General features: G+C 51.8%; 2 protein-coding genes across 4 annotated transcripts in view; both read right to left on the bottom strand.

The window, feature by feature from the left end:
• The window catches only part of LOC148757607 (ATP-binding cassette sub-family C member 12-like), a 30570-nt gene extending 30057 nt beyond the window's left edge, over window positions 1-513 (bottom strand). For 2 of the 3 annotated variants that reach the window (XM_088800364.1, XM_088800365.1), the window contains exon 1: window positions 390-513. The gene's annotated coding sequence lies outside the window, so the exon portion shown is untranslated. The remainder of the gene's footprint in view (window positions 1-389) is intronic. The other variant, XM_088800366.1, reaches the window with a different exon arrangement.
• Window positions 386-22254, bottom strand: LOC109447461 (ATP-binding cassette sub-family C member 12). The gene is given in 12 exon segments (XM_088800370.1): window positions 386-514; window positions 2873-2944; window positions 6009-6272; window positions 8225-8332; window positions 10574-10722; window positions 13603-13750; window positions 14202-14375; window positions 15676-15902; window positions 16185-16336; window positions 17841-17996; window positions 18774-18940; window positions 22115-22254. Coding segments are annotated over 11 exon segments (1698 nt in total). The 5' UTR covers window positions 18893-18940; window positions 22115-22254.
• Between the last annotated feature and the right edge of the window lie 1410 nt (window positions 22255-23664).

Raw genomic sequence — 23664 nt, 5'->3', positions numbered from 1 at the left:
ACGTAACCATTTCAGGGCTGGTTAATCGCATACCTGCCGCTCATGATTTCAAGCAAAGTTTCAGTTACTTGGCCTAAAGCAAAACTGCCAGATGTGCCCTCCTCTTCTCAGAGAACATGTGCCCTGGCACACAGACCCTCCAAACATACGCTGCTCAGCACCGGGAGCCAAGTGTCGATCCCATCTGTGCCCGAGAGTGTGACCAGTGGTCAGCAGACGGCACCTCTCCCCGACCCTCGGTCAGGAAGAGGAAAAGCATCACCCATTTGATCTGATCAGTGTTGAACCAGGATTAGTTAAAAAACACAACAAAAAGAACCTCAGCAGCCATTACCAATGGCGTCACGTGTGTGGCAGAGCGTCCCAAGCACGACAGCACCTCATCTTACCTTTGGTGATGATACTTTTCTCCAAATAATATGTTCTCCCTCACATTTCCATGGAAGAGCCACGCCTGCTGGGAAACGCAGGCCAGCGTCCCGCCGACGGCCACAACCCCTTGTTGTAACTGCATCTGGAACCACAGAACCAGACCCCCTTCAGACGCAGACCCGCCGACCTCCCCGGGGCCCCCTGCACCCCTTGTCCCTGAGCGTTCCTTCTGAAGGTGCAGGGGGGTGACAGGATGTCTTATCCACACACTGCAAAGCCCAACTGTGGGGATCGAGGGTCTCAAAGTCAAGCATCCGCAAGGGGCCAGCCAGGAATGTTCTAGAAAAGGCAGTGGTGAGTCCTGCCTGCAGGGCTGCTGCTAGCACACACAGCACCTTGGTGCAGCTCGAGCAAGATGCCCCCCGAGCGGACCCATCACCAAAGCTCCCTTTTCCTTCGGGTGCACTGACTGGCTCCCCTTCCTCAGCCAGGCCCCCAGTGGGCCTGCACTATGATGGTGGTGGCCCTGCCATGCCCCGTCCTCAGGAAGCAGAGCTGGTGCTATGCAAGGATGCAGGCCTAGTGCAGCCAGAGTTTCGCATTTTGCAAGAGAAGCAGAAAATCTAGTTTCCTGTGGAAATTTTGGACTTTTAAAACATTGGACAATCCAACTAAAAAACATGCCTGGGCTCCAGTCTGTGACCCTGAGGGCACAAGTTCATTTAAGATGGCCCCGGTAGACGCTATTGGTGAGGCCGTGTTCATAGCCGTCGGGAGAGGAGATACGGAGGCCAGCTGTGCTGCGATGCTGAGGGCTGACGCTCATGGGGCAGTGAGAGTGTGTCAGGGACAGAGAAGGAGGATGGCCAAGGCCGTTGAGGGAGGTGACACCACTTCACCTCAGGAATGGTCTCAGGGGCAAAGAACATTAACCTTGCAGGAGACAGAATGGTGACAATAATGGTAATAACAATATGACAGCTACGATGAACGGCATATGCCAGGCACTGTGTGAAGTGCATGTAAAGTAATGGTCACTGCTGCTGCGAATTATGCTACAGCCGACTGTTACATTACATACAGTATGTCGTTTAACCCTCACTATGACCCTCCTTAGCCCCATTTTACAGATGAGGAAACTGAGGCTCAGAGAGGTGAAGATACCTGTCCAAGGTGAAACGGTGAACATAAAGCCGAGACAGGTGGTGAACCCAGGCAGTCCGGAGCCCGCTCACTTAGCCACCCAGCCTCCCCAGGGACCACAGTGAGGGGCCTTATCCCACCACTGTCACAGGGCAGACACAGTTATTTTCTCTGGGACGGTCCAAAGGAGCAGACCAGAGGGTAGAACTTAAAAGGAGGAAATTTCACTGCAATAGATACCAAAACTCTCCAAAGAGGGAACTGGCTGTGATGCGTTCCCATCACTGCAGGTGTCTGAGCAGAAGCTGGCTCATCGCTTACAGGATGCTGTGAAGAGATTCGCAGCTTCCTGTAAGGTGGAGAACTGGCCGGGGCCACCTATAACACACCTGTCTCTGAGGAATCCGGAGCAGGGTGACCTCGGGAGTTCACCTGGTTCTGCCCCCACCTCCACCGTTGGGCAGGGAAGGAGTTGTCACTCTTTCTAGAAGTGAGTCCAAAAGAAGTCACCCTGGTCTGGGGGATTGTTTGGAGCCTGGCATCCCCGTTTCTTCAAAGGTGCCTTCCCCTCTCCCTGCTGCAGGCAAGGGCAGTGCCAGGTGCCCAAACTTCTCTCCAGGAGCAGCGAAGTGGGGGGAAAGAGGACGTAATATATTTCCCCGGAAAGTTTCTCACTCGTTTGAAATGAGAAACCCTGACAACTGAGGGGCCTGTGAATTCGGTACATTGCTTGGCCATTCCTTGGGGGTCACACAGCTGAAGACAAGGGACGAGAACCCCGGGTTCCTCCTCTTCCTACCACAAGGTGTGGAGAGAAGCTGGGGACACACCGCTGCTTTCGTTCCTGCGTGCATTCAGCCACTCCATCACGGAGGAAGGCTTGCTCGAGCAGCTGCTCTGGGCAGACACCAGGGCATGGAGACGGACGAGGGAAAAACACATCCAAAGTCATTGTGAGTCTCAGCCTCCCGGGCCCTTCCCTGCCAAGCTGCCGGGCTGGCCTTGCTAATCAAGACAGCTCGAGTCGTGGGGAAAACGATGGCCTTAATGACCCATCTCTTCCTTTGACCAAGACAGAGCTCTCGGCAAGGAAGCAGTGCCCATTTAACACACATCCTCAGGAGGCAAGCCCGAGAGTCTGTGAAAAGCGCAGCGCCTGTCTGGCCAAGGAGCGTGCAGCTGCCAAGTTCATTAACCTCCCTGAAATGACCCTCAACCACCTACGTGCCCTGTGTCCAGTGCAGCTGAGCTCCGCCGCTGGGTCCGCTGTTCTCACAGGGCCCCAAACATGACAGGCAGGGAACCATGTCACTGTCACCTTAGTGTTCCAGCCTCACAGCACAGCCACACAGCTTACCTGTCCGAGGAGAGCTGCAATGAGGGAGCTTTTTCCACTTCCAACATTCCCGCATATTCCCAGGACCTTCCCCTGCCAGAGAGACAGCAAAGACACAGTCATTCTTCCCGTCCTTAGCGGGTGTCCTGGACCCAAGGTGTTGTCTGCAAACTGAGCAGGTGGGGACCAAGGGGTCCCTGCTGGCTCTGGGAGGCGGCAGTTGCAACCTCTCACCCGACCCCGATACACAGCCTGGGTGGGTGCAGGAACCTAAGTCCTCATTAAGTGCTTCCCCTTGCGCAGTGGGCAGGGTGCGCGGAGGGCTTCTCGAAATCACGTACGAGCGAGCGGTGACGTGAGACAGCCTTTGCTGGCCTGGGGTGCCAGGTCCTGTCCTGAGGACCGTCCTGTGCCCAGGCTCCAGGAAAGCACATCCAATAGAGGTTAAAAGCCGGATGGGGGACAGACAGTAAGCAGGATAAGCCAAGTGCAGAGTGTGTCAGACGCCTGCCATGGAAACAGACAAAACAGGGAGGAGGTGGTGCCCGTGGGTGGAAGCCTTCCTGGAGAGGTAGCTGGCTTCGCTCATTCTCCCAGAAACAGGCCCTGAATCGAGGGTTTGAGTGGAAGGAGCTTGTTGGGAGGCGCAGGAAACCCCAGGAAAGGGAAGGGAGCCCATCAAGGACATGCTGTTAGGTCGCTGCCACAGGAGGCCCAGGGAGCGCGGTTCTGCTGGGAAACTCGAGGAAACAGGAACGGAGCACCGTGTTGTCTCCGCAGTGGCGGGGAGTCGGGATAAACACCCGCCAGTCAGCGTTGGAGACCCTCCCCCTCATCTGTTGGCGCTTTGTGGGTGGTGGGGAGGCCCCTAGGGCACGGATGCAGAGCTGGCAGTTAGTGCCACAGCACACGGGTGGACCACTGTCTGTATCTGCTACAGGTGACATTTGAGTAGAACCTGAAGGAGGCAAGGGTGAGCCATGCAGATGTCTGGGAAGCCACGGCACGCAGAGCAATGCTCCACGTGGAGGCTCAGAGGAGGGCACGAGCCCACTCGTGTTCAGGCAGACATTGCAATGCTACAGTCGAAACACCCAAGAACGTTCTAAGACCAGCTCTCCGGGATCCCTTACAGCAAAGGTATGGGCCACACATGGCTCCTCCCCACCTGAGCTGGACCCCCAGGGCCTGTCACCTGCCTGCCACCCCCAGCACGGGAGGGCTGCTGCTGTCGTCAGGAATCAATCCTTTGACAAGTCTTTCCTGAACTCCAGGCTCCATGCTGTGCTCGGGGGCAAAGGAGGCAGATGTGGCCCCTGCCTCATGGAGCCCAAAGGTCCCTGACACCGCAGAGGAGAGAAGTTACTCCACTTGAATTCCAGTAAAAGGACCTGAAGGAACTGGGGCCTAATGGAGCCTTTGGGACCAAGAGACCACAGGGATGGATCCCGCCTCCGCAGACACTCGGCTGTCCTTTGAGTCCTGTCCTCCACACGGCGCGAGGTCTGAACTTTCTACATTCATCCTTGTCTTTAGCAGAAAACCCACGAGGCCTCCACACCCTTCGTTCATCCACAAAACGATATTGGGAGCCTCCTCTGTGCCAGGCCCTGGGCTCAGCGCAGAGCCACACTGTGACCAGGACAGACCACGCCCTGACCTCGGGGAGGCTGCAGTCTGGTGGAATCCTGGAAGTAAATGCAGAAAACAATGGATGCCCTGAATTTGGGACACTGAGGGCCAGCAGTTAAGCTGGACTCGACCGTTAGCTGCTAACATCAGTGGAGACTCATGATGGCTTAGCATTTGTGCATGGTCTCTCTCGGTTCTCACGCCCACCTTGCGAAGTGGGTAGTATTATTCAAATATCCATCAAAAGATAAAGAAACAGGCTTCAGGAGGTCAGTGCACCGCAGGTCGCGCCGCTGGTCAGTGGCTGAGCCTGGACCCAGGTTCTCCAGGCTCCAGAGCGCACCCTTCATCCGTGTGACTCACTGTGCTGCCACCACTGTCTTCACTTTATGTCACAAACCTTGACCGTGTCCGTGAGGCTCAAGTCCAGGCGTCACCAACGTACGGAAGAGGAGGAAAGCAATTGGAGGCCTCAAGGGCAACTTCTGTGGGACAGGAGAGCAGTGCACTCAGGCCTCGCGCGGGCAGTCTGGGGGCTGCTCGGCACAGGCGGGGAAAGTGATGACAAAGCACAGTGGGCGGCACAGAGCAGGGCTTAACTGAGCCGAATCCATCACGCTCAGCCAGCCGACCGACCCATAGCGCTCCCAGCGGAGAGGGGCCGGACAGCCCTTCGCTGCGAGAGACACCCGTCCGCACCAGCTCCTGAGCTCAGTGTCACACAGTAAATAAGGACCTCTCCTTCTGTGGTGCCCACACGGGGAAGGGGTGAGGCAACACGATAGGAGATTGAAACACAAGGCGCGAGGTGAACGCAGACTCCTCTGCCACCCGGGAATGCCGCTGCCCAGTTCGCCACCTGCAGGAGGAGGCCAGACAGTCCCGAAATGCAGAACGTTGTCTAAATTCTCTCTCTCCGCCCTGAGGGGAGGGGAGCAGCCCCAGCTCCGGCTGGCGTCCATTGCTGGGTCGCTGTTGACCTCATTTTGCTTCTCCCAAGAGCAGAGCTGTGTGGTGGTGAAGAGCACAGAGCCTGGGTGTGACGCCCTCTCCTGCCACTTGCAGGACCTTGGGCGACTTATTTAACTTCCTTGTGCCTCGGGCTCCTCAATCATGAAGTGGTTGTTGGGGTGGTTAAATGAGTTATCGTGCACCCACGCAGAAAGGTCATTATTATCTATCCTGGTACTCACGTGTAAAACTAAGAACAAATCTGAAAAGATGTACGAAAGCTAGTCGGTTTGTGCCTAACCACCTGAATGGACTGTCCATTCAACACTGAAACGGGCTCCAAGTGCCGTCAGGGTGTCAAGATCACTACTAATATGGCCACCACCTTCTCGGCTTGAAGAGGGTGGCTCCGCTGTTGAAGTACATAGCTTCAAGAGTAGGAGAAGAAAACAGCCTGGTTGAGGCAGCGCGCGCCCACCTCCACGCATGCTGAACTGTGTCGGGCCGTGAGAAGGCCCGCGCGGCATGCCGCGAGGAGGTGGGCTGGAGGCCATCCCCTTAGCCCCATACCCACCTTTCTCACCGCAAAGCTTATATTCTGCAGAATGGGCTTGCAGCTGCCTCTGTGCTGCTCTGGGCCGGTGACCTCTTAGGCCGATGGACTCAAACGGTACGCCTCCAGCCTCTGCTGCTTTTGCTCGCTCTCCACTTTCTTTAGGTTGCTTTTCGTGCCGGCTTCTTGCTCCCATGTCAAGGTGGCATTTGCTAAAAGCAAGACAGTGTCTGGGTCTTCTGGTTGGGTGATGTAAGATGGGGGGCTTTTCGCTATGAGAATTTTCTAAGATTAAAGAAACAAAATTAACTGGATAGACATCATCCATTTGCAAGAATCATCCCAGTAGATCTCCTCATGACCCCAAAATCACAATCTTAGCGATTCTACCTCGGACATCCAGGAAGGTATTCTGAAGGTATGTTCCTAGGAGAACCTGCAGGAGAATCATCCGCTAGCTTGTGTCTAGGACAGATGGCCCCTTAGCCACAAGGCCTAGTGGGCCACCCACCTGGAGAAGGCTCATCCCAGCAGTTGACCCTAATGCCCAAGAGCCAACTTTTGCCTGTCTTTGGGTAGTGAGCTTCATTGCTTGGCCCTAATGCTGGTGAAACCAAGGTCACACACTCAGTCTCTGCTGTGTCCTCTCCTTAGGTCCCCACTGAGCTCAGGTCAAAAAGCATTTGCCAAGCACCCGCTCTGCCCCAGGTTCTGGGGTAACCAGCAGAAATGGGAAGGCATGGCTCCTCCTGCCTTTGAAGAGATTACAATCCGGGGGGGAGACAGGAACGTGCACAGATCATTTCAACAAAATGGGACAAAGCACTGTACCAGCCGGAGAAGGTACACTTGGCTCCCCATTCAGGAGGTCTGCGTAATGGACGCCTGAGCTGAGTCTGTATGGGTGATGTGCAGGCAAAGATGAGGCCGGGGAGAGGAGAGGGGAGCGCTACTGTAGGGCACAGCCTGCAACAGCGTGGTTTGTTGGGGTGCGGGGCATGAAACAAGCAACTCAGGGTCACCGAGGCCCAGAGCTCAAAGTAGGAAGCGTGCGGGAAAGGAGGTGGAGCTATAACAGGGCCCGCAGATGGTGGGCTCAGCCAGGTCCTGACGGGACGAGGGTTCGAGGATTTCCGGCAGGTGAACATCAGTGGTCAGAGCAATGTTTTCCCAGCTCTCTGGGTGCTGACGCGATATGACCTTGAGGACGATGTGCGAAAAGGACGCGTGGCCCATAAGTGACTGTGATGGTCCAGACAAGAGATGGTGAGGCCATGAATGAAGGTCAGACTGGAGGTTGAGGAGCCAACAAACAGCAGTGTTCCTCAGTCTGAGGTAGCCGATGCCGTGATACATGCCGCTGATGTGAGGGGAATGATTCTTGGTCAGAAGTGGTGACTCTACAGTGTCCCTTCCAGTTAATCTCACAATGGTACCTCTTAAAACGGAGGGGATCCAGTGACCAGGACATGGGTCCGCAGGGCTCTTGGCTGGTGGGATGTGAGTGGTGAGGGGTCCTCACACTTAGGATGCTTGTGGCTTCCGGATTTCTGGCTGCAGTAAGCTCTTTCAGTGAGTTTGCAGATGTGTGAACATGCTGCTCTCTGGAGTGGGATGCCTTCCTTTTCCTGTCCTTACCTCCTCGTCAGCACCACTTCATCTGCCCTTCTTGCGTGTCGCTTACTTCCTTACTGTGTATAGCAATCCCCGGGTACCTGGTCCTACACTACACTGGAGTAAAGGCTCTCTCTTCCTTGTCCCTGCATGTCCCACAATGCCTTGTGTGTAGGACGCACACTAAGTCTTTAATGAACAAATAAACGAATGAGTAAAGTGCCTAAATATCACATAAATGTGGTGCCCCTCCTGCCCTCTTCATCACTGCCATCACCACAGCCATTATAGGACAAACTAAGTAGGCTCTCATCCCCTCGCCCCTGCCTCATCTTTGCTTGCGCTAGGTAGTAATTTCCAGTAATGTCCCACTCCCGGAACAACTTGGATAAAAAGTAGAGAATCAGGAAGTCGTCTCTCTGGATGGCGACTCCATCTCAGTTTTCTATAAATGCACATACTCTCTTCCACACACATTTACCGATCCAAGTCTGAATGGAGGGCCTTCTCCCAATGTCCACCAAGCCCAGCCCTCCAGTGGGTCCACACAGCTTCCCCATGTCTGCAACTTCCCCACCCAAAAATGAGATCTTTCTTCCCTACTCACCCAGTGTTAGTTATACCTTCATTCTCCTTAGCGAGACATTGACTTCCGACATTGCTTTGACCGAGAAAGGCAAGATCGCAATGGAAAACTTCATTACGTTAAACATGGTGATCACACTAAAAGCCTGAAGAACAAAAGAGAGGGAGGAGGTTTAGGAGGAGATGTGGCCTTGGCTCTGAACCATTACATCCACGGGGATTCAGCTTCCTGAGAGGGGAGACAGTGGCGCAGTTGGGATTCTCAGAGGAACAATTTCTTTCATTTCATGGCTCAGAAATCATGGGTTGGCAAATCAAGGATAGCAACATCTTAATACTTTTGCTTCTGGATTTTCACCCAAGTGGTGGAGAATTTATCCCCTTGTCTCTGACAGTCCAGAGAGGATAAGGTCCAGGGAAGGGCTCTAAGTGAATGTATTTGGAAATCTCCATTCATACCACATCCTTACTTGGCCTAGACCACTCACTCAAAACCCTATGCAGATTTTTCCATATCATTCCCTTCCCACTGGCCCTTTGGAGCTGGTACATCTTTCTCCACACGACACACAGTCCCAGGGATGAAGGCAGAAGCTGCCAGAGAGCGACTGACCTCTGGCTCTCCTGCCCCAGGCTCTGGCCTCCGTGCTCTGCCTCCCCACACACAAGGGACAGATTTGAGAGCCTTTGTTCAACTGCCATTCCCAAAAAATCCCTTCCCCTCTTCACTGGGGCCTTTCCCACTGAGCCCTGCCCGGTAGGTGGTTAATATCCAGTGGACCCCAAGAGGGCACATTTCCCCGCTCTGTTGGTGCCCCAGGGGTACACAATATGAGATGGCTTCATCTCAGATTTAATGTTCTCATCTGTCCAACTTGTAAATAGCGGCCTCTCCCTAACCACCCATTTAAGAAATTAATAACACAGCTTCCATTGGCAAATCTTATCTGCTGCTGAGTGGCTCCCATGGACAGGGGCCCCGGGCTTCGACTAATTCTACTCAGTTGTTAAGAGGATGATGAAGGGTGCTCCCTTTATCACATCTGGTCCTAAATCCCTCCCAAAGAGAACTCGGCTCCCCCAGGTCCCGAAGCCCTGTCTCAGCTTAGGAAGCACAGGCCTCGGCTGACAGAGCAGCACGTGCCGGACGCTTCGCCTGGGGGGCTCACCTCCTGACCCCCCGGCAGATGAGGCGACTGCAAGGGAGTCTGAATCCAAAGAAATACGAGCCCTGCGCTCAGGGAATTTGTTCTTTGTCTGGCTTTCGTCTAAATCATCGTTTCAGGGAATATTAACTATGTGCACTCAATTGGTTTCAAATTAATTTGCTTGCTGTGTTGCTGGGGAAAGAAAATGTTCTGTTGTTGTTTAGGGTCCTAGGAAGCAGTCACGCTAATTGGGTAGCAGTCTGTTCAGGACACTCGTTCTGGCTTGGGGTCCGTGGCTGGGTTCAAACCCCTAGAATACGTGTGGGAGTCAACTGTAGGCGAAGAACCTGAGAAAATCAAAGCACCTCCCAAAAAAAGAGGACAGTAACGGGACTGCCGGCCCCCACTGGGTACCCCTGTAGGACCGTCCTGCCTTCTCCAACATCCCCCTCTGCCCTCAGCAGCCTGGATTTGGTGCAGTTCTTCCCCTGTGCGCACACCTACACTTGCTTGTTTCATTTTCTCTCTCTCTCTCTGATTTTGCTGATTTTCTTCCAACCACTTGCCCTTCAGACACTGGGTTTACTATTTCAGCTGTTTGTTTCTGTACTTGGGCCAGGGGCTATTTCCCCTCACATTCACCCCACCTCTCCTGAGGCTTCAACCTGAACCCTCCTGGCCTGGGTAAGAGCAGGCTGACTAGAACAGCAAACAATTATCCAGCATTTTCCGCCCACGGAAAAGAAATCCTCTGTCCTCTCAGCCATGGGGACTATCATCGCCCCATTTACAGATAACAAAACCAAGGCAAGAGAGGTTCGATGATCTGCCACTAGTCATACCGGGTAAATAGTAGAGTGGGACGTCAGCAAGGGGACTCTGGCCCCAATCCCACACTGCCTCCTCACCCGCTGCCTCACCTCCTCCCACCCAGACCACATCCCCAGACTCCCCTTCGGGTAGCGTCTGACTCACCATGAAGAATACCAAGTCTTGCTTGGTTTCAGTTTTGTTTTCCAAATGGAAGACTGTTCAGCGTTAACTACGCCCCCTGCCCTGCCATGGACCGGACAATAGTCGCCGTGAGCCCCCCCTTGTTAGGAATGGAATTCTGGCACCACCTGACCCACCAGACTGGGTGCTCTGGTGCCAGTGCCGGTCAGAGGTGGGGAGGAGCTTCCCACCTGGCACTTGCCAGAGTTGGGGTGCAAAAGAGGCCAGCTGTCAAGATGTGCTTACCACTGAGGCGGTGAGCTTGCGTCTCAGAAGGATGTGGCAGGTGAATGTCAGTACAATGGCTACGGTGGACGCAATGGGGGCCAGGGCTGAATTTCCACTTTGGACAAATGCAGCTTTTTCCAGTAGTTTCTTTTCCCTCTTCCTTATGTCTGCAAAATATGTAACAGTCCACGCTGGTCTTATTTTGCATGTCAAGCACCAGCGTTAAGAAACATATTACCCCTGCCTGAACCTCCTTCAAAAGCGAGTTAGGGATCCCTGTTGTGAAGTTGAAATGAGAGGAAGCACAGAAAGCCCTGGGCACAAACCCAGCCGTCCTGGGAGCTCAATGCACGTCAGCTGTCGTTGCTGGAGGGTTTCCAGCCCCATTCTCTGTGTGTCAGCAGTCATAGGCTCAGATGCCTGCAGGGGCCAGCCAAATACCATAAATGAAGGGAGTGGACAGAAAGTAAAACCAGAGGGAGGGTGTAGAGGGTGGCAAAATGGGGACCACGTGCGCCAGCCAAAGGGGCAGCCACCTCCCAGTGTAGGCGGCCTAGGGTCACCAGACCCTAGCTGTTCCCAAGTCTGAGATCTGGACTTTGGTGAGACAACTCCCTACTTTTAAATGTCAGGAACTAATTGAAAAGGGTTTTTAAATACTGTACGGGACAAACAAAACCCCTGTGCTGGCCTGAAGACTGCCAGCTTAGGGCACCGGCCCCGTGTCCCAGGAACAGCGACAAAACCCACGAGCATTTCTCCCTTCTAAGTGCCATGACTCTGCACCTCTCACAGCCTAAGTTTAAGCCTCAGTTAAAAGTCCTCAAGTTCAATTCCACATCCTCTGCAACAGCCCTTTCACATTGGCAACATGGCACCACGGCCATTCGTACCCACTATGTGCCAGGCACTGCTGAAGGCTGTGTGGACGTTCTCTCATTAGATTGCTCTCACTTCATGGGACAAGGGAGAGGCTATTATTATGCTCTTTTGACAGGAGAGAAAAGTCTTAGTAGGTTAAGGAATTTGCCTTTTAAGTGGTCAAGACACTTGGGAGCCCAATTTTACTGGGGTCCAAAGCTCTGCTGCCCACGTGCCCTTTGCCTGGAGAACACAGGCCACCTCCTGACCCAAACTCACCCTTACCTCTCCACCTCCCGCCTTTGCCCCTCCCTCAGGCTTCCCCAGCTCTGTCAGTGCCCACACTCTCGCTACCCTTCAAGGCCTATCAGAAGTGCCACCTCTGCCAAGAGGCCTTCCCTGATCTCTCACACCCAACGTTCTCACCCCCGTGGAACTTCTCTCAGTTTCTCTTGTGGCATTTTACCCTTTTTATCCCATTATTAATTCATGTGTTCCCTCATTTAACAAATGTTAATCTGATTGGAGTAAAAGGGTCTCAGCTCTCTTCCGGTAGGGACGACAGAGAACAAAATAAAGAAGATCATTACAGATTGTGTTGGGTGATATGAACAAGATGAGCGGGGTGACGTGATTTAGGGGAGTGGTGGGGCGTGGACCTGCCTAGGACTGTGGTAAGAAGGGCTCTTTGAATCAGTGACACTGAGAGGAGACCTACCGTCAAGACAAAATCACCATGAACTTATAGCAGAAGACACTCCAGGCAGAGGGAACAGCAAGAGTTATCCAAGGGTCGGGTAAGATGTGGTGCAACCCGCGAGGTCAGCAGGGACCAGCTCATGCTGGATGTGATAGGCCATATGAGGGAGTCTGGATTTCATTCAGAATCCTAAATTTGAATAATCTAAGTGTGATAAGAAGCCACTAAAGATTTGCCAGCAGGGGAGGGACAGAATCTGACTGACATTTTTTTTAGTATATATGCTGCCGAAGTGAGCACTGACTGACATTTTTAAAAGGTCACCGGGGCCACTGAATGCATAATAGATTTTAGGGGGAAGGAGGAAAACGGGGGCTGCTGTTGTCCCGAAGGCAGAGGATACTGGCTTGGAGGGGAGCAGACAGACTGTAGGCATATTCTGGAGGTGCAGCCAACAAACTTACAGCTATATTTGAGGTTAGTTAGCTCATCGTCCCTTACTCTTAAAAGCAGGGACCCTTTTCCTGATCATTTGTGTCACCCCCGTGGCCTTACACATAGTAGGAACTTGGTAACTATTTATTGACTTAATCTAGCTCGTGTTAAATTGAATTAAGTTGAATGGAACCAAATTTATTCAAATCAAATCAATTGAGGTGAGTTCAATGTGTGAGGAAGTATTTCTGAGTCTTCAAAGAGGGTCCCGTAGGGCCACCAGGGTCCAAACCTGGGGTACCTTATGTGGCAAGCTGAGAAGCAGGTTTTCTAAAGCCACTCCCTAAATCATGGATATACAGCTTCCGGCCCAATTACATGCTGGTCTAAAAGTGTAATTGCAGATCTGGAGAGTCAATTGTAACAGTGGTTCAGATCATTAACTGGTCAACCACCTGAGTCTATGCCAGCAATTATGGAAATGTTCCTGCAATTAGATTTGCATTTCTATTTGACTGAAGTGGTTTTCATATCATCCTTAAAAGAAAAGCTATACATATGTCCTCTTATCTGCGCAAGCGATGTCAAGTCAGGGGGTCATCCACTGATGAGGCCGCTGCTGCAAGCACGGAGGCAGTTTCTGTGGAAGCGTGTGCGTGGGCGGGTGTGTGCGTGTGCGCGTGTGTGTGTGTGTGTGTGTGTGTGTGTGTGCAGACATCTCCTAAGTCAAGGAAATAGCCTGAGACAGCTCCTCTTCTGCTCACAATGTTTTAGTGGATTATTTTTTAAAAGGTGACTAACTGGTCAGTCAGCGTCCATATGTCCCGGGAAAGGCAAACCATATGGTGCTTACCTGCCGAGCCCTTGGGCGCACCAGAACAGATGCCTGCTTCTATTATAAAATCTCCATAATCCTTTGAAAAGCCTGCAGAGCAGCTCGGGGGGTCCCCTCAGCCGCCTTGTAGGACACCTGACCCCAGGAACCTTAAGGGCCCCTTACAAGGTCGCCTCCTACAGGGTAAGTGGTTCTTTACGCAGCCGCTCTCCCTACCTTGAATGGTCTTGGTAAAGGATTTCTCCCAGGCGTACATTTTAATCAGCTTGATGCAGGTCACAAACTCATTCATTGTCTGAACGCGCTTGTCTGTCACTGAAATTGCTGACCTTCGGAAAGCTGAACTGAGCTTAGCCATAAACATCTGAAACCAAGGTCCAAACACTGTTCAGGGAGAACTGCTGAGTTGCAGTTGGCCTGAAAACCCAAGGACTGGAGTGTAAGTGCCAGGAGAAGTTGTAAGGGAGGTCAGCCTGCGAGTCTTGGCTGAGTCCTTCCCTTGGGCTGTGGCAGCTGACATGGTCTGGGGACACCCCAGTGATGGGGCAGGTGATACAAATACATGAATCACCAGGATGCAAAGAGTGTCAGGAACTTTGACAAACGGGAGATGTACCTCCCCCATCCCCAAGGGCATTCAAGGTCAAGTTTTTTTAAAAAACTATGCTGTGCCAGGGAAAGACGGCACATCTATGAACACAAAGTGGGGGCAGGCTTCAGGTCCACGGCCTGGAAATGAAGCCTTGTGTCCAGTTCAGTGAGTGTGTGTGAAGTGCAAGCGTGAAGCAGTAACCCATGCAAAGACGCGCCGTTACCTGGATGGGCATGAATATGGCGTACACAGATATCCCGATGAGAGCTGTGGGCCCCAGAATGAAAAAGGCGTACGCCGCACAAACAGCCGTTAGGATGGGGATGGTGGCTGGCAAGGGACAGAACAAGGCAGCTTCAAACAAGGAATAGCTATCGCTTGATAGTATATTGAGCACCTGGAAAGAAAGCACAAGGGTTCAGGCTTTGAAAGGGCCACCTAAACGTTTTCTCAGTTGAAGGCTTTTACAATGGCTGAGGGATCTGAGGAAAGAATTGAAAAACTGCCTTAAAGGGAAGGGGGTTTATCAGGGGGCTAACACGAGGAGCTTTGTGGGTCTCATTCTGGCCTGACTTTGAAGAATCAGTCTCTCAGGACTGAGAATCTGAATGAAGAGGGACGTAAAGAGTAGTATTTCCATCTAGGAGCAAGCTGGAGAGACTGCTAGCTGCCTGCCCTGTGTCTAGCTCTCCTTCCTCATTAGCACAACTCTGCTTCGTGCCAGGTAGCAAGGTGCCCGGCTAAAAGACATTTCCCAGGGGTGTGGCCATGTGACTGTTAGGGGCAAAGAGACACAAGCAAAGTGTCAAATGGGGCTTTGGGGATGGATTCCTAAAGGGAACCAACTCAACTTAGAGGACATACCCCTTTGGTTCTCGCCTTCCTCCTACCAGCTATCTGAGATGCGGTTGCGATGGCTGGGTCTCCAGCGCCCGACTTGAATGATTATGGGAGCCATGTGCTAGGACGGCGATGTAAAAAAACATGGAAAGATCCGGAAATCCCCATAGCAGCCCTGGTTTGACCTCTTCCAGACTCCATCCCACACAGAGTGAAGAGAATTCATTTTGTTTAAGCCGTTGTTATGTAGGGTTTTCTGTTACATGCAGCTGAATCTAACAACTGATGCAAGAGGCTTTGAATGTACTGAAAGAGAAACTGCAGGAAAGAAGCAAGTTTTTCCTGTTACCTCACATCACTTGGGGTTCCCGTGACTAGGAAAATTTTCTTGTGTAAAAAGTGAGGATTTCACTACTAAGAATTAAGGGCTTAAGAAAATGTCAATTTTGAAGCCCAACAGGCATGGACTTGATTACGGCTATCGCACCCCACTTACTGAACCATTGGAATGGCCAGATGTATTGGTCAATCCGTTTTATTAAAGGCCTGTAGTGTGCTCTCCTGCCGCCGTGTCCTACTGACAATCCCCAAAGGGATGGGTGAGGTCGCCCCGAGCCCAACTGGAACAGCGAGGCTGTCCAAATTCTCCAGCTCGAATGGACCCTCCTTTCTCTGACTCCCTCTGAATTCCTCCAGCGTTCTGAGTCTCCACCACCGCACTTAGCAGGAGATGGGACATCGTGGTCAGGACAGGGACAGACAAAGGGAGGCAGATGCCCCGTCCGGGAAGCACAGCTCACGCATACTCAGAACTCAGGCTTTGTTTTCTAACGTAGACCCCTCCCGGACCAGCTTACCTCCCCTACCGAGATGTGTGTCAGCGTCTTGAAGGACACCAGGTTTTCAAAAACCAGAGTGGACACAGCCACTTTCAACCGGATCGCCGTGCGGTAATTTATGGCCCAGGCGAGCGCCCAAAAGAGGACTTTGGTAAAGTCGGTGGCAAAAAGGGCGAGGCACAGGCCCACCCACGCGTTCCTGGAGGTGCCCTCGGTCTGCTGGAGGATTTGGTGAAGAGGATCGTCTGGAAGACAGCGCAGTGGAGAGGGGAGCGGGCCGCTGGGCTTGAGGCGGGATGGGAGGCCCAGATAATGTCAGCAAGCTGACTTTATGAGGCAAACTTTTTAATTAATTTCAGTGGCTGCTGCTGTGCTTGGCAAGGATTAGCTTTATGAAAATTCGCCCCCCAAGGAGCTCAAAGATAATGACAACGTACTAAACCCAGGAGCTCGTAGAGAAAGTAACTAATGGGATTCTTTGTCAGTCTGGGGACCTGCAGACGAGGCAGAAGAAGGGCCAGCCCCACTCACCGGCCCTATGGCTGCCATGACAATGCACAGGATATTGGCCACAATGTCCATCAAAACACGGGTCCTCTGGAATTTCCAGACCACTCGGCCCAGAGAGGCTTTCTCAGGACCCACCTTTTCTACCTCTTCGTCCCAAAGGATTCGAAATCTGGGAGACAAGAAGAGGAAGAAGGAAAGAGACTTACGTTTCCACTGGCTGTTTGAAACCACTCGGATGGACACACTCTGCAAGGGTGTTTCCCACGACCCTCCCCCTGGCAGTGGTGGCTTCAGACGAGCAGCATTAATTTTACCTTGTTCCTTTATGTGTGGACGGGATACAGAAGGGGCAGGAAGCAAGGCCCTGACACAGCACAGACTGGTTTCTGGCATGTGGGCACTTCCCAGCCTTGCGTTTCCTGCTCCTGCTGCCCATCTCTGGCACAATACCAGTTATGGTAAAAGACAGAGGCAACGGAAAAATCAGGAGGGTCATCTTCTCAGGGCAGATTTGAAAGAAGGCCAGTGTGACAGGAGGGTGTGATGAGCGAAGGGCTGACAGGACCCTGGGAGGCAGGGCAGGGCCAGAGCTCATGGGAAGTTTAGATTTCATTCTCAATGCAAGGAAGCCATTGAACGCTTTGAAGCCCATGTGACAAGACCATGCTATATACCTAAAAGAACCCTCTGGCTGCTGTGAGAGCATGCATTATGGGGGAAGCAAAGGCAAAAGCAGGCAGACCCCAGTAGGAGACTCAGCATCCAGGTGAGAAGGGGCCGTGGCTTGACACTGGCTTGAAAGGAAACAGATTTAAGGAACGATGGACTGAGAGAGACAACAGTACCTACTGATGAACTAGATGTGAGTGAACAGGGAAAGGGGGATCAAGGATCCCAGGTGTCTGGCTTGACGAACTGTGTGAATGGAGTTTACAGAGATGGGGCAAAGGAAGGAGAGAAGAGCACCAGGTGGGGGTCACGGGGGAAGAATGCAGCTTTAGCTGTAAGGTGCTGTGAGTCGTCCACGGGCAGCTGTCCAGTCAGGTGGTGGAGATCAGAATTCAGAGCCCGGAAGAGAGGCACGGACTGAAGATGGGTGTTACTATGTCTGCCTGTGTTTGGTGTTTAAGCCTCTGGGGTGGATAAGTTCACCTGGGAACAGAGCATAACCTGGAAGAGAAGAAGGTCTCAGCTGATGTGGGGTAGATGGAAGGAGACATTCAAGGCAGACAGAGAAGTACTGGCCAGAGAGGTCAGAGGAAAATCCAGGCCAGACCCTGGTACAGCACCCTTCTCTCCGTGCTCCCGGGCAACTATGTCCAGGTGGTTTGTTTGGCAAACTACCACTGACTGAGATTCCTGCAGGGTACAGGTAAAGGGAAGCTGATTGAGGAAGCAATTGCAAGACCTGAACTAAAGTCACTCCCCCCCAGGCTGTGCCTTGCACTTGACCCCATGTGGCCAAAGGTAAGGAGACTGCCAGAAGAAACCAATGCAGAGAGAGGGCTTCGAGAAGTTTCCCACTGTTTAAGACATTGTGCTCCATCAGAACCACAAGTGCAGTGCCTGGGTGTCGATTTCCACACCCAGGACATGGGAGCACACAGAAGGGCTGACAGGCCCCTTCCTAGGGTGGTCCTCTGACCCGAGGTGACCCAGGCGAATCCTGATACCTTTTGGCGTTGGTGTTGGATGAGTCATAAGGTGACAGTGGGGGCAGGGTGTCCACAGTCAGTGTGTGCTTGTAGCCTTGAACCATCACGGGCGTGAGCCAGGAAAATGTGGCAAAGGAGAGCAGCCCTGCGTCGTCCATGGGGTTGGGTGCCAACCTAAGACAAATGAGACGCTCAGTGTTCCAGGACGTTGGGGTCATTTGTGCTCAGTCCCGGCTTGCATTCTTAACAACAGTGATAGCCACAGTCACTCTCAGAACCTGTGACTCGCACCCGTCAGCCCTTTGAGCAGTGGTGTGCAGGGACCAGCTCATACGGCTTGTGAGAGCTGACTACTAAATTTTCAGGAATTTTGCGAGTCAGTTGTTAAACATAGACAATATTGAAAATTAAATTACATAGATTAAAGTAAATTATCTTAAAGACAAAGGCAATAAGTGCTGGAAATTCATTGCTTCCTAACTGTTTTACTAGAGTTACTAGTGTCTGTGCTCTTTAGATCGTGTGAGCCTGTTGTGTCTGTGCGCTGCCAACACTGCATATAATAAGGTGGTGCTACGCATCTCCTTAGACACGAGCTATTGCCTGCCTCTCACCAGGAACAGGAGGGGTCAAGAAATGAGTGGCCAAGCAATGAATAAGGGACATGATGGACAGATGGACAGATGGATGAGTGGATGGATGGATGGATGGATGGATGGATGGATGGATGGGTGGATGGATGGATGGATGGATGATGGATGGATGAATAGATGGATAATGGCTGGATGGATGGATGGATGGATGGATGGATGGATGGATGGATGGAAAGACAAAGGACAAAAAGCATGTAGAGCAGCAGCATGGGGCAGGGAGCAGGGGCAGTGCCCACTCTCTTGATAGACTGGAGACTGTTCTGACCTGGCTTTCCCTCCAATCCTCCTCCTGGCTTACCTTGCATAGGGTCTCACCGGGATCATGGTTTTCAGGCTGGCGTCATATCTCTCTACAAAGGATCTCCGCCGGCCTCGCCGGTCCAGATCTGAGATAAGGTAGGGGTCTTCACCCACCATTCCGATGGCAGTCTGGAGCCCTGGGCCCTTGGCCTCAGGACAGTTTCACTGTGCAGCACAGAGAGAGGGGAAGGTTCACTGAGAGATAAGGACACTCTGGAACGGGATCAGGCAGCCTCCATTCCACCCCAGCCAGCTCCCTTGCTCCAGCCCCTTAGACCTGGTTTCACCAATCAGCCTTCCACATTTATGGGCTGTGTGGCCAGAAGCCCCTCCAGATCCCTCAACTCCACTCTGAGGCTTCCTTATTAGCAAGGACATTCCATTCTCCTTCTTTCCCATTTTGGGCTGAGCAGGAGCAGAAAAGCCTACTGTACATTTCCTGTTGGGAGCCGGTCCGTGTCCAACTTGAGAGCCAGCCTGGCCAAAGAGCCCCAAGAAGGTAGGTTTGCTGTTTTGGTGACCCAGAGAGAAGTTTGTCACACACACACCACTTTTTCTTCCCAGTTCTCTCAGATCCCTAGGAGCTTGTGCATTCACTTTCCCCTGTCCCCACATTCACGGCTCAGAGATCTTCAACAAGGCCACCCCTCAGGACCGGGCCCATCTGAACAGGCTCACATCCCCCCACTGCTGGGAGCACTGCCCCTGAGGAAAACCCACAATCCAGGTGGAGAGGACACTTTCTGAAGTGCCTGTCCAGTCCAATGTCTTCGCTTCAAAACAGCAAATCTCCCAAAGTGGAAACTGAGGCGTCATTGACAGCTGGAGGGTGTCCATGTTTTATAGGCAGTACTCCTGTTCAAAATATCTTCACTCATTAAATTAATGAATATTAGTGACACCGATACCTTGGACCCAGCTCTGGGTTCCTAATTCAACGAGCAAATGAGAAGTGACCAAGCAGGAACTCCCTGAGCGTCCTGCCAGCCTGCACTGCGCTCCACTCTCCACCCTCCGTTTGTACCACCTGATGCTGCGCTCCCACCACGGCGAATGTCTCGTGGCTCCTGAACACACTGTCAGTTACTCCTGCCTCTGGGTCTTGGTGCTCTCCACTGCCACAGCCTGGAACAATCCAGCATCTCCCCCTTCACTTGACGCATCCCTGCTCAACACTCAAGGCTCAATTCAGACATTTCTTCCTCTGGGAAAACTTGCCTACTCACTCAACTGTCTCCCCAAAAGGACTGTGGGCTTCGTAACTCTCTTGTTCACCGCTGTATTTCCAATACCTACACAGTCCCTGGTTCATAGGTGTTTAATACTAATTTGTTAAATGAATGGATGATGTGACATGATTTAATGACATGAATGAATAATGATGGAATGATGCGTATGAGAGGAGTCTGAGGCACAACGCCTCTCCCCAGAAAGGGAGACATAAGCACGGGATAACTCATCAGCATAAACGATAGCACAGTGTTAGCCCTAGGGAAGGAAAAAACCAAAAACTTAAGGCTAAGAAGTCAATCAAGGAAATAAAACAGAGCACTAAGTAGTAGATTAACTCAAAAAAGGCAGAAAAAACAAAGGATAAATAGAAGACAAATAGCAAGATGATAGACTTAAACACAACCATATCAGTAATTCCATGAACTATAAATGGAGTAAACACTTCAACTAAAAACCAGAGATTGTCAGACTGAATGTAAAAGCAAGCCCCAGTGGTATGCTGCCTACGAAAGGTGCATTTTAAATAAAGACAAAAACACGTGGAAAGTAACAGGATGAAAAAAGAAAGAAATACCATATGAAAAATACCAGAATTCTGCACCCCCCCCGCCCCAGCTTTCCCACAAGACCCCCTTTTGTTAGTTTACTGGAAAGCCCTTCACAGCCTTCTCTACCCAAAGTACGGTGCTGCCCCCACCTCGACCCCCGACTTTCCTAGATTTCCTACAGGAAGATGGTGGAGGGCTGCTAGCTGCTATAGGGGTGCTTAGAGAAAAGTAAAGAAAGTGGCCTAGTACGCTTGGGTCCCTGGACAGAGAGGCATGAGGAGGGAAATCTAGACACAGCCGCGGCCTTGCACACAGAGTCTTCCTGCCACGTCCCATCCTCCCTGTTATTGTCACGACACGGGCGGGAACACCTGAGCTGTGGCAGAGTCCTGACAGCTGCCTAGAGGTGAGTCCAAACAAAGTGCAGACAGGAAAGCACACTCGCTGTTGAAGAAGAAAGCGCTTGCTACAAGTTCTGAAACCCAACTGAAATTATTTGAGGGAGAGAGAATCACAGATTCCAAGAATTAAAAGAATCCAAGAAGACACCAGACATGGCCAACTCATCATCTCGAGTGAGAGTTTCCTTCTGGCCAGCCAGACTGGGCTTCAGCAAGCTTTGGCAACAGACCCCAGCCACTTCTTTTCAAGACCATCCTCATATAGCATTTCTGCAAACAATTGGATACCCTGAGTCTAGTCGCGAGGAAATATCAGACAAGCCCACAGGAGCATTCACAAAACCACTGGCCTGTGGGGCACATCCCCTCAAAAATGTTAGCATCATGAAAGACAAAGAAAGGCAAAGAAACATCCCAGATGAAAGGCAGCTAAAGAGACATGATAGCTAAAAGCCATCCACAAGCCTACCGTGTTTCCCCGAAAATAAGACCTAGCTGGGCCATCAGCTCTAATGCGTCTTTTGGAGCAAAAATTAACATAAGACCCGGTCTTATATTATAGTAAAATAAGACCCGGTATTATATTATATTTTATATTACATTATATTACATTACATTATATTACATTACATTATATTATATTATATTATATTATATTATATTATATTAACCCGGTCTTATATTATTTTAAAATAATACTGGCTCTTATATTAATTTTTGCTCCAAAAGACGCATTAGAGCTGATGGTCTGGCGAGGTCTTATTTTCGGGGAAACACGGTAGTTATGCTTAGAGAAAGGACGTTAAAGCAAATGTGGCAGAACGTTAATTTGCAAATTGCAGTGCAGGGTAGTTAGTATTTCTCAGCATTATCCTGGTTACTTTTCTGTAAGTTTGACATCATTTCAAAAGAAAAAGTTAAACCTTTTCTCTAAAGAACTAGTGCTAAGAAGATGAACTGGTTTCCTTCTGTGGGTGGAACCCGGTTCCGCCCGCGGTTGCTCTGCTCGCAGGTGCCATGCAGACTACATTCGTGCCCTCCGTGTGTGAAGGCCACTGTCGCGGCCCTCTGCTCGCCCCCAAAAGCCCATTTGCAACTCCTCTCATCCGGCTAAATGTCCCCAGTCCCTGCGATTCCCATCCCTGGAGAATGCTTACCTACGCTCTGTCCCTTTCCTCACTTGTCTAATGGCAAGTGTCCTGGCACCAAGGGTCTGGACTAAGATGCCACACACGGGACACAGGCCTCCCTGGCCATTAGAGCGCGTGGGAAACTGGTGCTGGGAGGTTGTTTCCTTGAGCGCACCGTGGAGAAGGCAGTTCTGACCGGCTAGGCCGGCTTGGGAGCACAGTGGCTGGAATCGCACGTAGCTCAATTTGGCAACCCCGGGGGGAAATGAGACTTTTCAAATCAGGAAGTATGCTTTGGCTAATGTCTCTATCCCCGTCTGTCATGCTGTCCTCTGCCAGGAGTGAGGAGATGCCTGGAGTGACACGTCTGCTCGCTGGCAGGTATGGGGTGGGGTCGGGGGCTGCTGATGGAGCTGGCCAGGCATCCGGACTGTTCCTGGCATGCCTTTCTCCACTCAGAGCAGCTGAGGGTTGGCAGGGGCCGGATGCAGGTCCCTGGTGCCTCCTTCTGTGGCTGGTGGTATGTCCCTGACCTGACCTCAACAGACTGGACAAGGCAGAGGCAGGAAGGTCACTGCTTAGAGCAGAGGACGCAAACTGGTGGATTGCGGAACACATATAACTTACAGGTCCATTTTCTTTGGCCTGCAGTTTTTTTAAATTTTTTGAATTTAGATGAGGAGATACCACATGAAAAGAAAAAAACACCTGTGGCTTGTGTCAAACCATCAGGACTCTGTATGCCTGTGTGGCTACAGTCAGCTCACACTGGGCAACAGCGACCCTTGGGCAGGACACACCTGCTTCCATTTGCCTCAGTCCCCACACTCCTGTTGTCCCCCAACTCAGGGGCTCTGGGGACTCATCATCACATTGGCACTGCTGTTTTCCTTAGATTCGTTTTTCTCTATCCTTGGTTCTCTCCAAAGAGGGAAGACGGAAGATACCTAGAGGGCATTGCCAGAGGAAACACTTTCCACTTTGCTCAGTTCTGTTCTGTGTCTGCTGCCTCTTTCACCCAGAAGAGGCACAAGGAACAATATGGTGTCTGAGAATTGGGGGCTCCATTCTCCTTGGTGCCCGCACAGAAGTCCTCTGCAGGGTTCCCGTGCGTCCACCAAATGCACACATACTTCTAATCATAAAACGCTTCCCACATAAGAGATTATGGCCTCCGTTCCTTCCTCAGTAAATCCATTCTTAATTTAAAGCCACCACAGTTACCACTATCTGATGGCCTCGTGCCCTCCCCCCAATTCTCACAGCTCCTTCCTGTAGGCCCTGGCCAGCCTCCAGCTCAGAGGAGAAGCTATGGGGCGCTTTCCTCTAACTCTGCCCCTCACCTGTCCTGTGTGCCCACCCCAGCTGTCCCCAGCACCCGTGGGGGTGGCCAGAGCCAGGAGAAGGACCAGTAAGTGACGATGAGGGGAGGAGGAAGGTGGAGCGAGGGCAGAGGGAAGCGTGTGCCGGAGAAAATACGAAGCCTGGGTGTGCAGAAGGGGGTGAGGGCGCTTTCGCTCAAGTCCTCTCCTCCCCAGAGGCCCAAACGTAACCGGTAACCAGCGATGGTATCTCTA

Source organism: Rhinolophus sinicus, chromosome 8 (genome assembly GCF_057876585.1).
Source record: "Rhinolophus sinicus isolate RSI-liver-muscle chromosome 8, RSI-T2T, whole genome shotgun sequence".
NCBI lineage: Eukaryota > Metazoa > Chordata > Mammalia > Chiroptera > Rhinolophidae > Rhinolophus > Rhinolophus sinicus.
Note: the sequence above shows the minus strand (reverse complement) of the source record. Positions and strands in the feature narration are given on the sequence as shown.